The following is a 13,571-nucleotide window of genomic DNA, read 5'->3' as shown; positions in this document are numbered from 1 at the left end:
GATAATTTCTGACGGTAAAAAAATCTTTGCAATGCATCGTTAGGGATAAATATCGCTTAACTTTGGTAATATGCCCCAACGTCTGTTAACGTTCGATTCGAAGGAAATCAGGAATTGTTGAAAAACATTGTGTGCGCCATCTTGTCTTTTTTCAAATGCCACACTTTTGTCGTGCACGGCAGCCATTTTAGATGCCTTGACCAGATCCACTCTGTGAACGCTGTCGATCCTTAGCATGGCTCCCCACCCTCGCAAGCATCTCCCCCAGGCAGTGGTCACTCCCGCTCTCTGTTTTATGCATGGGTAATAAACCTCCCCCCATCTGCGCTGTTCTTCCCTGAGAATCACACCCTGTGCCCGCCCGACACCTCCCTTTCGCCCTATTCACTACCGCACCCTCTGACACTCCTTTTCCTCTGTGTCCGATTGTCCAGGCCGGTCCTAGGCTATCAGCTAGCCCTGCAGATGTAGTTTATGGCCACAGCTGTAAAGAATCACCCGTCTTCAAAGGAGTTATAGTAGATCAAGGCCCACACTCGATGAGATCCGTCACAGCAGAAGCGTTGCTATTATCTGAAAACCATTCTGTATTGTGATTGGGGAGGGGACCGAGCGTGAAGCGGAAGATTCCAGGGATGACTCTTTGTACATCAAAGTTTTTACAATTATGTGTCACATTAAAAATATATAGCACTCCGACAAAGTAGTAAGATTATAAAACTTTTATAATTTATAAATATATACAAGAAAACAAAAATAGTAATAACATATAAACATTTTTAGAGAAAAACAACGAAGTAGCGGTCGGCTGTGCGAATAGTCCCAACGCAGCACAACGTCCAGATTTCCGGCGTGGGGCGTCGCGGGGGGTGGGTGATCAGTAGCAAACTGTTGTGCGAATAGTTCCAAGGCAGCAGAACGCGCCGAAATCTAGATGACACAAAAGTGATGTCTAGTAAGTTGCCACCCAGCAAATAACGGCGTGGGGCGTCGCGGGGGGTGGGTCATCAGTAGCAAACTGTTGTGCGAATAGTTCCAAGGCAGCAGAACGATGGCACCAAGGTGATGTCCAGTAAGTTGCCGCACTGGTTTTGGTATCCTACAATGCTGCTCCGAATAACGGCGTGGAGCGCCCCGGGGGAGGCGGCGTGAACGGGCCTCTCCAGGTGGAGTCTCGTCTGTTGTAGTGGGGCGCCCCTTTACCGTTTCAGTTGCCATTCCGTCCGCTTTTGGTCCACTGTGTCAAAATCCGCCATTCAGCTGAGTTGCGCCCACTCTTGCGGTGCAGCGATAGGCGGCTGTCACAGGACTCTCAAAATGGCGGCAGGCTGTTTCCTTTTTGGGCCTGGTCCACTGAAATGGCCCTGGGACACCTTGGAAATCGGACGCTTGTCTGCTAGGTCTTGGACCCCATTCTCGAAAGCGTCCCCTCCGCCTTGAGAATTCATCAAAAGTTTTGGGGGCCCCGACTCCTGCAGGCTTCTGGTGGGGAGCGGCTGCCATGATTGCTCGCGGAATGACCACGACGGAGCTACGAGATGGTGGTGCTCTCATGGTGACGCCAGCTTCAGTCTGAAACATCCAGAAACAAGGTGGGGCTTTCATCGTTTGGGGGAAAAAAAAAGTTTTCATCCAATGAAAAGTGTTGTTTTTAGGTCATATGATCAAGCCTTCCATCATTAGGAAACCAAAAGTAAAATGAACCAATGAAAAGTTTTATAAACAAGTCACATGACCTGTTATGCGGCATAGGGTATAAAATGCGGAGAAAATACGTTGGCACGTGAGGCGGCGTCAGTAGCGGACCGATGTGCGAATAGGCCGAAGGCAATACAACGCGCCAAGATCCGGATGGCATCGAGGTGGTGTCATAGTTGAGAGTTCTGAGCAGCGGTTGTAACACTGTCTGAAGCTTATTTGCAGCTGCTGCAGCTTCACTACGCGCCAAGATCCGGATGGCACCGAGGTGGTGTGTAGGAAGTTGCCGCACTGGTGTGGCCATCCTACAATGCTGAAAGTCGGCGTGGGGCGCCCCGTTGGCCTGTGAGTTTGCGTCAGTAGCGGACCGATGTGCGAATAGGCCGAAGGCAGCACAACGCGCCAAGATCCGGATGGCACCGAGGTGGTGTCTAGTAAGTTGTCGCACTTCTGTGGCCATCCTACAATGTTGAAAGTCGGCGTGGGGCGCCCCGTTGGCCTGTGAGATGGTGTCAGTAGCGGACTGATGTGTGAATGGGGCCAAAGGCAGCGCAACAATATTTTCTACTATATTTCCGGTGTAGAAGAGACCACAAGGCGCTGAGATGCCAAGATCCGGATGGCACCGAGGTGGTGTGTAGCAAGTTGCCGCACTGGTGTGGCCATCCTACAATGCTGAAAGTCGGCGTGGGGCGCCCCGTTGGCCTGTGAGATGGCGTCAGTAGCGGACCGATGTGCGAATAGGCCGAAGGCAGCACAACAATATTTTCTGACTGACACCACAAGGCGCTGAGATGCCAAGATCCGGATGGCACCGAGGTGATGTCTAAGTTGCGGACTGATGTGCGAATGGGGCCAAAGGCAGCGTAACAATATTTTTTGTATGGAAGATACCACTAGGCGTTGAGATGCCAAGATTCGGATGGCACTGAGGTGATGTCTAGCAAGTTGGTGTGGTCATCCTACAATGCTGAAACTCGGCGTGGGTCACCCCATTAGCCTGTGAGATGGCGTCAGTAGCGGACCGATGTGCGAATAGGCCGAAGGCAGCACAACGCGCCAAGATCCGGATGTCACCGTGGTGGTTTCATAGTTGAGAGGCACTTCATCTGCAGTGGGGCGCCGAGATCCGGATGGCACCGAGGTGATGTCTAGCAAGTTGCTGTACTGGTGTGGTCATCCTACAATGCTGAAACTCGGCGTGGGTCGCCCCATTAGCCTGTGAGATGGCGTCAGTAGCGGACCGATGTGCGAATAGGCCGAAGGCAGCACAACGCGCCAAGATCCGGATGTCACCGTGGTGGTTTCATAGTTGAGAGGCACTTCATCTGCAGTGGGGCGCCGAGATCCGGATGGCACCGAGGTGATGTCTAGCAAGTTGCTGTACTGGTGTGGTCATCCTACAATGCTGAAACTCGGCGTGGGTCGCCCCATTAGCCTGTGAGATGGCGTCAGTAGCGGACCGATGTGCGAATAGGCCGAAGGCAGCACAACGCGCCAAGATCCGGATGTCACCGTGGTGGTTTCATAGTTGAGAGGCACTTCATCTGCAGTGGGGCGCCGAGATCCGGATGGCACCGAGGTGATGTCTAGCAAGTTGCTGTACTGGTGTGGTCATCCTACAATGCTGAAACTCGGCGTGGGTCGCCCCATTAGCCTGTGAGATGGCGTCAGTAGCGGACCGATGTGCGAATAGGCCGAAGGCAGCACAACGCGCCAAGATCCGGATGTCACCGTGGTGGTTTCATAGTTGAGAGGCACTTCATCTGCAGTGGGGCGCCGAGATCCGGATGGCACCGAGGTGATGTCTAGCAAGTTGATGTACTTGTGTGGTCATCCTACAATGCTGAAACTCGGCGTGGGTCGCCCCATTAGCCTGTGAGATAGCTGTTCTTTGGATTTGGGCCTGGCTCGTCTGCTGTAGTGGGGCGCCCCTTTACCGTTTCAGTTGCCATTCAGCTGAGTTTCGGCTGCTCTTGATGCTACAGCGACAGGCGGCTGCAACAGGACTCTCAAAATGGCGGCCTGTTCTTTGGATTTGGGCCTGGTCCACTAAAATGGCCCTGGGACACCTTAGAACTCGGACGCTCGATTTTTTTTTCCTTTCCTGTACATGCAAAAAAAGGTAAATGCCCGGTACGTTACACGCTTCATCTGCCACGATGAACTCTCTAGAGGAACCGAAAAAAAATATAGTTGTGGTAACTATACCATGCATCGTCATATGGAGAGGTGGCACCAATTAATTATAGTGCTGCATAAAAGAGAGATTTGGAGGAGAACCCCTGACCTGCTAGTACATTCATCAAAGAAGTGGCACTGAGAGCTTCAGAGGCAAGGGAAACGGTCCCAAATATTTAGAAGAACTTTGGAAAGATTAAAATGACATGTTTAGATTGTGGCAAATTTATTTCATGTGGACATCTGAGTGTTACTCTAATAAATACAGCATATGAACATCATCATAGTCGATGGTTGGTAGAGACATTTTGACTATATCCTGGACCTGCCCGTCCTCGCCCAAAATGGCGCCAGAATAAATGGGACTCGTAACTCCTTGTTGTGTACTGGTTGCAGAACCTTGAAATCACGAGATACGTATGCAGTTTTGAAGCACATGGCGGGCGGGGACGAGAATTGATTGAATATTTTGACATCCCTATTGATATTAAGTTCTGATGTGTTATTGATTACTGTACTGTTGAAAGTTCGAATTAACGTCACCCATGGTACTTGCCCGCAAATGTATATCTAGATAATTTTATTGTAACTGGCCCTGTCGTATTTTAATTATAAAATGTACGTCCACCGATTCCGTAACTGTTAGACACCTTAGTTCTTGCAACCTAATGGCCCGCCCGTTACGTTCCTCTACAGTGTAAATGTCTATTCATCATATACGATTACAGTTTGCTCCGTGGCCGGCCCACGTGGTTATAGGCTCGTATTTGTATAATGAAATTTTCACAATAAAGGTTTTTAAAAGAAAACATGGTAGTAGTATATACATTGGTAAAGTTTTTAATAATAGTCACTGTTTTAGAATCATTAAAAGGCAAGTGAAATAAAGCAGACCAATTACATGAAGGGTAAAAGGTATAATACGAAGGAACGCAGTAAAGATAAATGGTCAAGGGCTGTTGTGTTTTCTATTCCTGCAACATAAAGTGATCGATAAGAATCTCATATTCAGGCGTATCGGCGACTAAGACAGCAGGTCGACCCTCTTTTGCTCAACGGCTCCGTCATGGGACGAAGAAACGCTCTTTTTCTCGAAAAAAGAATATATTTTACTTGCAGGACAGTTGTAAAATTTCCGGGAAAGTACATTAGCCTGGAACATTATAACATATATTTAAGAAAAAATAATGTTCGGAAGTAATGAAAAGCGTAATTTTTAGGTCATATGACCAAGCCTTTCATCATTACAATAAGAAAAGTAAAATGAACCAATGAAAAGTTTTATTAACAAGTCACATGACTTGTTATGCTTACGTTACGCGCTGCGCGCCCCGGATGACTTCCGGATGCGCTAACGCGGCGCGTCATATGACGCATTACGCGACAACGCAGGTACAGAATATAGTCAAAATGTCTCCACCAACCAGCGGTCGGAACACAACCCCTTTCAGCAGGCTAAATAGTTCTGTTAAATGACAACAGAAGGGACAGGCAACAAGAACCATCAGTCAAAGAGGGGAGGGCTAGTTCTTCTCTACCGGGTTACATTGGGGCGCTACCGGAACTGATCGAATTGGTAGTCTACAGTGTTTCTGGATGTTTCAGACTGAAGCTGGGGTTAGCATGAGAGCAGCACCATTTCGTAGCTCCGTCGTGGTCATTCCGCAACCAATCATGGCAGCCGTTCTTTATCGTTATTTTGGGCGGGGTGGGTGGCGGAGCAGAGCTGTTTTGCAGCCATCATTGTGTGGAGTTCAGTTCATCTCACTAGTTTTGTATTTGTCATGAGGGGTTGTTCCTAATGTTTCTATTTTAGCGAGGTCAAAAAGAGATCCCATTAGTGGCCTACTGATTTTGCTCGATTCCTTTTCTTTTTTTTTACACGATTTTTCGTTATCTGCAAAGACTAAACAGAGTATTGCGACTCTGTGTTTGTTTGTAAATAGAGAATGAACCAAAGAGAACTAATTCTAAAACAGTAAATACTTGGATAACAATGAATCAAATGGAGAGAGAAGCAGGCACGACGGATTACAATGGGGGCAAAGACCTGCGTTAACTACCTTTCACTATCTGCAAAGAGAGAGTACTCCTAATAGAAATGAGGGGGGGGGGCACCATTCAAAGCAGATCAGTGTGCATAAACACGAAAATGTTTTCACTTACCACGTACTTGACATTCGACAGCTTATGATATTTGCTATTAAAAAACCATTGAAATTCACTGAAAAAACCATAGGTTATAGACCATATATAGTTAGGAATTAGCATTTACAAAACCTTGAAAATTCACTGAAAAAACCATAGGTTATAGACCATATATAGTTAGGAATTAGCATTTAAAAAACCTTATTTTACTCACACAAAACCATTGAAATTCCATATATAGTTAGTTGCACTAACTATATATCGCGCACCTGCAATCCACTGCTGATGATGTCACATATTACATCATTCATGACATGGTCAGTGACATCACTGATGACATCACTGATGACATCTCAAATGACATCACTGATGACATCACTGATGACAACATCCAGTGACTGTATGTTTCTGTAAAGTTAAAATGTGTCTTACATATTGAAGAATGAGTGGAAGTATAAGTGTCTGGACAAAGGATTTAGTAGGTGCATGACTGAATGCATGAGTGAGTGATTAAATGTGTCTCACTGAGTGCATGGGTTAGTGACTAAAGTGTCTTAATTTGTGCATCATTATGTCTGTTGTTCTGTAAACTGCTGCATGTTTTGATCAGTAGCTATATGATTAACTATATGGGTTACTGATTGATTGTCCAAGTATTTGTATGGGAGACTGAGTGTGTGTGTGGCTGGCTGGGAGGTGTGTGACTCTGTGCAGATCAATGTGTACTTGTATCAATGATTGTATAACAAGGTAAGTATGTGTTAGTATATGTTTGAAAATGTAAGGTGCTCTATGTTTAACTGTATAGACAAGAAAATGGAAGTGTCATTGATTCTTTACAGGACTGACTAGGTGTGTGAGTAACTCCATGGATGAGTGGCAGACTGTGAGTGTCTGTATAGGTGTATGAGTGCATATGATAGTGTTGTAAAGATGAGTGATTGTATGTATGAATGATAGTATGGGTGAATGAGTGAAGGTGTGTGTAGACGTAGGAATCAGTGAGTGCGTATGTAGTAACTAGTATTGGTGTGTCAATGGTTTCAAAAATTATATTCTGTATTTAACACTGGGTGAAACAGAGGTTATATTAAAATGTGAGGAGATGCATTGTATTGTCACATGAATGATATCATCAGTGATGTGGTCATTGATGTCAAATGAGATGTCATCAGTGATGTCATCAGTGATGTCATTTGAGATGTCATCAGTGATGTCATCAGTGATGTCACTGACCATGTCATGAATGATGTAATATGTGACATCATCAGCAGTGGATTGCAGGTGCGCGATATATAGTTAGTGCAACTAACTATATATGGAATTTCAATGGTTTTGTGTGAGTAAAATAAGGTTTTTTAAATGCTAATTCCTAACTATATATGGTCTATAACCTATGGTTTTTTCAGTGAATTTTCAAGGTTTTGTAAATGCTAATTCCTAACTATATATGGTCTATAACCTATGGTTTTTTCAGTGAATATATATATATATAAATATTTTTTTAAAGCCAAAACAATATATATATTACATACCTGTAATTTATAGTCATTATAAATGGCAGAAGTATGGCATGTGCAGAAGTGTGGTATGAACAGCTATTTAAAATTTGTTCTTATGTATGGCAACGTGTGTGTAGCTATTAGGAGAGCGATTGAGCACCTCATCAGGGATAGACAGCGCAATATAAATTCTCAATGTGGTGGCCATGTACTGTACAACAGAACAGCCTATTGGTTTTGTCAATACTACTACCGTAATGCAGTCCTTGAGTCGAGTCCACCTCTGGGAGCTTTTTCTTCATCGATATGTGTCTTCTATTTGTTTAACCGCAGCGCACGGCATCCATGAAGTTCAACGAAGCTTATCTACAAGCCCCTTGCGCCGCCGGTGCGTCACGTTTAATTTGTGAAAAAAAGTGACGTACCGGCGGCGCAAGGAGCTTGTAAATAAGCCCCTCGGTAGTACTCAAAAGCTGGTTCTTAACTACTATCTTCCGAAAGAGTGGAGCGCGCTGTGGTGGCGGCGATTGTGAAAATGTTCGCGTAAAAGTGTCTACCAGCTCATTAGGCCAATACTGACCTAAATGGGGGCGAATTGGCCGTCGTGCGGAAAAAATAAAACAGGGCAGCATACGGGGAAACATATTTCATAATGCGCCATTAGAGTCGTGAGTAAAGTTGACCCGTTATTTTGCTTTTCATGGCCCGGGAACAATTTCTCTCTCCAAGAGCTCACGACAATAAACGCAAAAGTAGTAATCTGAGAAATTGAATTGGGCACACTCGTTCAACAGTAATTTGCAAAATTACCGAGCATTCAGCACTATCTTTCATCTTTGGGCTGAAAGAGTTTCCTGCAATTATCTCTAATAGCAGCCTTTCTTTTCTCTCCTTTCCCGCCTTTCTTTTGTGCCCGGATCTGGGGCCTGCTCGCAGGTTTGGATCGACGCAGCTACTCAGATCTGCTTCTCGCTCGGCATTGGGTTTGGTGTGCTAATAGCCTTTTCCAGTTACAACAAGTTTTCCAACAACTGCTACAGGTAAGGCTTGAACCGCGATCAGTTCGTTGTCGGTGAATGCATGCCTGATCAAAACCGTCTTATTTGCAATTAATTGCCACTTTAAAGCCTCATGTCTATGTAGAGAACATTTGTTGCAAGCTTTGTGTTTTTGATTTAATTTCAAGGACATAAAAGACATGAAAATGTGTACAAATTACGATAAATCATATTCCCTTAGAGTGTTTAATTTATTGAAATGCTCATGAATATATTGTAAACGAAGATACATCTTTATAATATCCACTGTTGACCTTATTGTTCTTACAATAGCGAGTACGTTATTCAGTGTAAGTACCATGCTTTCCAATAGTTTTAAATACACAAATAGACACTAGACGAATAATTCATTTTGGTTTGAAGTAAGCTGTATGCTGTGTCAGATGTTTTTTATTTCATAGGACCAATAGATCAGGATTCATACTAGGTTTTCCGGATTTCCACATAAAACAAATTAACACACACTATATGTCAGTAATGTTTAATTAAAAGGAGGATGGTGGGGAGGGGGGGGGGGGTCCCCAGGCCTTACCTTTTTTTCAGGGCCCTCATACTTAACAATTTATTTGGATACTGAAGCAAGTCTGCCTTTTTTTTTATATAATGAAGTGCTAACAGCTGTACAGCTGGATAGCACAGGAAGGTGGAGCTGCCTGCCACATTCCCCCTTTCATAGTAGTACACACTATTTTTATTAATTTATTATGAATTTAAAATATTTGAGGGTTGTGTGTCTTACATAACATTTTGAACTGGGGCCCGCAATAATGTCTGACATGTCTTTGCTAAAAATCTAAAAAAAACAATAAAGTGCCTTGCCTGAATCAATTTAGACTAGAGGAACTGACAGGATAAATGGGAGAGAACCCCGGCAAAAACACGGGCCTCTCCTTGCCAAGGGGCTTATCCCAAACCCTGGTTTACTTAACAAAAGGGAGTACGGACATTATAATTGGAACTTTGATTGGTTACAGTACCATCATGTTATGTTCTAATGAATTGAACTGGACTGTAATTCTGCCCGTGTCTTTCTACTTGTGGTGCAGTTTTAGCACAAATGAAGGCTTTGTGGTTGAATAGTGTATTATAAATGTTGTGTCATAAACAGTTCATGTTGTGTATGATACACAAAGGATTTTGATCCATAAAGTAATGAATGAGTTTATGATTAATCAATGTTGATTAATCTATGTGCAGGGGCGGCTCCTACATTAAGGCGGAGGATCGTCCTCCCCACTAGTTTAAATGCCCCCAGATGAAAAATAAAATGGTAATAGACATTATTACCATTTTATTTTTCATTGACTCTGCAAACCCCCATCCCGAGCTGACTTCCGGGGAGGAGGCAGGGCCGCTGCTGACAGGCAGCAGCAGAGAGGAGTGATGGGCTGGGCACATTAAAGTGTGTATGTCCCTTTGGCCGGTTGTCTTGCGACGGGCAGCCAGACATGCACACTTTAAACCTCTCAACCCAGCTGTCTTGCCAGCTGGGTTGAGACTGAACAAAGGGCTACAGGGCTCTTTGGAGCGCTGAGAGAGCCTGTTCCATCCAATCCTGGCAACACTATCATACTGGTTGAGAGCAGCACCAGGATTGGTTAGTGAAGCTTGCGGGCCCAAGGAGACAACATCGGGATGTCGCAAGGACGCGCAGCAAGATAAGTGTGTTTGTTTAATTTTTTTAGAAATGCATTTTAAGTTTATAATTGCCCTAAATCGCCAATGTACATTACATTACTGTTTTAAAGTTAAACATTTTAACTTTAAAACAATAATGTAGTTCATGTCGGCATGCATTTAGTTTATATATTTTTGCCCCTATTTGACCGCCCCCCCCTCCGCCACCCATAGCTGGCCACCACCACTGCCTACATGATCATACTAATTAAAATTCTTGCTCCCTGCAGTGAGTAGTTGCTCTAAATTGATCAGTCAATGTACTTTACTTTATTGTTTTGTTCTTTGTGGTCCAACCCTGTGATAGGTTAATGATCCAACCCCCAAGTTATGGCTAATTGGTAAAAATCTGGCATAGTTCTTGGTCTCCTCGTTTTCATTGGTCACTTCTGCTGTATGCTTGATGCTGTACGCTAGCCATCAACCAGCAAGATGATTCAAAGAGTTGATGCTTGCTCCTGACATCTGTATGATCTGCATTCATGGGTTCACACACAGCAAGGCCAACTTCCATCTTTCCAAAGTCCGTAAATTGAGTACCTTTAAAATGCCCATCAAGCTTACAGCAGAAGTGACCATTGGGTGACAGATGGTGACTAGAAAGTAGCAAATAGTCATTAAGCAAGTGTGAGCACTTTTTAGTAAGTTGCCTCTAAAGTCATTATTATATGAGAGATTAGTATTTCCTGAGGGAACTGGTTGCACCGATATCAACTCTATCGAGAATTATGAGGTCCTTGAAGTTACGTGGACCTGACATGTTTTTACTGGAAATCTCTAGGGAAATTGCAGTGGAAAATGAAGAATTACTATTGGACATGAAGTTACAGATTCCCTCTGCATAGCCTCAGTGCTCATGGGATTCCCAAGGGGTAACCTGTAATTCATGTTAATTTCTGATCCCTGGATATAATGGAAGCCCCTGTATCAGTAAATGAGGGGTTGCCAAATTAACCGCATGCGTGCGGTCGATATTCTGCTCCTGCGCTGAGAATCTGTAAAGCCCTTTATTCATGACGAGCTGGGCTCGTCATGAGCGTGCGAGGAGGCTACCTCATGACGAGCCCAGCTCGTCATGAGCGTCGAAGGGGTTAATAACCCCCACCTCACCGAGGCAGTCATGTTGAGACTATATGTGCTGACCTGAATCTGTATCAGACTTCTGGTTTTGTTGCTCTGATTCCATCCAAAACACATTATTTACCCCATGAAAAGACTACAATGTGGTTACTAGTTTGATATGAGCTACATATTGTCTTTATTTTTCTGAGGAACGAGGAGCTATAGTTTTTGAAGAAATTTGATTAATATTTAGGATTCGCAAGGAATAAATCACAACTCTTGTCAGTATGAACCCCTAAAGTCACTAAATTATCGTCAGCTCAACCCCTGGTAGCTAAGGCACATGGCAGACAAGCTTAATTTAGGGCAATGTGTAAAGTATTTATGTAGTACCAAAACAATAATACATCGAAAATGCCAAACAATAAAAGTCCCACACTGTGTTAGCAAAATAAAGAAAGGTTTAATAAACAGAATTACACCAAAATGCCACAAATCCAAGAATCGAAACAGAAAATATGAAGGTTTGAAGTTTTAAAATAACACGAAAAAGTGCTAAGCGCCAGTGATAGTCTATGGTCACCATCGGCAGAGATCTAAGTGCAATTACACAGGTCAGATACACTAGCTAAGTTTGCCCTAATCAAAGATTTTACGTTCTGACTTAGAGACTGATTTAGATCTTGGCGGGACTCCCGTCATCCCGCTGTGGAGGCGGTTACAAGTACTTCTTTCAGCTGACGGAGTCCCCCCCACCATTTTTAGATCTGGTTGATCTAAATTGAACCGCCATATGCATCAGCAGACTGTTAGAAATGGGATTTCTGGTTGGCTAGGGCATGTGCCTAATAAGGCAGAAATCACCACTCTAGTCAGGGCAAGGGAGTTACACGCTGAAGATAACCCCTGCTCACCCCCTTGGTAGCTTGCCAGAGCAGTCAGGCTTATCCCAGAGGCAATGTGTAAAGCATTTGCGCAAAACACTCACACAGCAGCGACACACAAGGCACACCACAAAAGAAACCCCACACAAGGGTATATAAAAAATAGCCTTTGTATTACTCATAAAATACATTAGAACGCAATCACATATATACACTGTGCCACCTGGCACTAGGTATTACTTTACAGGGATTATATACACTTACATGGCCACCGGGCCACTGTCATAACCATTAGAGCTCACTAGTAGTGAAATAAAACCAACTACTGGCAATAGCGCACTTACCATATACATATTAGGCATACCTCGTGGCATCACGTAGAGAAGCATATTATGCAACACATCATCAGCCGTAGCGCAGTGCATATTCCATAAACATAGCAGACCCCCCCTAGGGATAATACTGCACCCTAGGTGATCCTTACACCATATATCGTCATCACATCTGGCCCCACCTAAACATGAGGACGACCATCAGGCTGGCTGGCCTTAACCTCGGGGGCCCATCTTGAGCTTCCCCGCAATTCCCTTTGTCCCAAAGTCAGGTCTCTCCTAACATGCGGCCTTCAAACTGGCCACCTGGCTGCCGATACAGCAGAGACACATGCGCAATTCACAGGGGGCGAGGGTGCAACTCACCCGTGTCCCCAAACATGAGTGCCTCCACATTTCAGCTGCCCGCAATCCGGAGGTGCAGCTGTGACCATAAAACAGGCACCAACAGTGTGCCTTGCAAGCCCCACTCACTGGGGCTTCTCCTCTTTATAGGGCCAATCAACGGGATATGGCATCAGGGAGCCCATGAGGCTCGGTCTCCTTCTGGGCATCATGCATAGCTCTCACCGGCAACACAGGAGCCCCGCCCACACTCAGGCACAGGCTTGCTTGACCTCCGGCTAAGGCGCTGCTTCCTCTGGCCGGCCACGCCCCAGGTCAGGCTCTCCTCACCTGACTTCCGGTTTCGCGGTGTGGCTGTTCTTCCCGTTCCCACCGCAGGAGCCCCTTTCTCGGGCTCAAAGGGGGTATACGATGAAGCGCTTACGATGCGCTGGCAAGCTGGAGCCCCTGTCGGGCTTAAAGGGGATACGCGGGGCTCTCCTCATTCTCACAAGAGCCCCGCCCCCAGCCAGGCACAGCTTCAGTCTGACTTCCCTTTTCTTCGCAGGCTTTGTCGTTGAGCACTTCTCCCAGCTCAGATCCTCTCTCCTGTCCCTCAACAAACATGGGCGGCAGGGTAACAAAAACAAGAGCGCTTCTCACGCGCCTTCACCCCTTGGTCACAGAACTGACGAGGGAGCACCC

The 13,571-nt window shown here is 45.0% G+C and overlaps 1 protein-coding gene across 1 annotated transcript in view; it reads left to right on the top strand.

Moving 5' to 3' along the window:
* Positions 1-13,571, top strand: part of SLC6A3 (solute carrier family 6 member 3) — a 711,041-nt gene that overhangs the window by 541,525 nt on the left and 155,945 nt on the right. Inside the window, exon 6 of the mRNA XM_078685725.1 lies at positions 8,466-8,569. Within this exon, the coding sequence (XP_078541851.1) occupies positions 8,466-8,569 (104 nt within the window). The remainder of the gene's footprint in view (positions 1-8,465; positions 8,570-13,571) is intronic.

This window comes from Lissotriton helveticus, chromosome 4_1, assembly GCF_964261635.1.
Source record: "Lissotriton helveticus chromosome 4_1, aLisHel1.1, whole genome shotgun sequence".
In the NCBI taxonomy this organism is placed as follows: domain Eukaryota; kingdom Metazoa; phylum Chordata; class Amphibia; order Caudata; family Salamandridae; genus Lissotriton; species Lissotriton helveticus.
The sequence above is the reverse complement of the archived record's forward strand: the minus strand, read 5'-3'. Positions and strand labels throughout refer to the sequence as shown.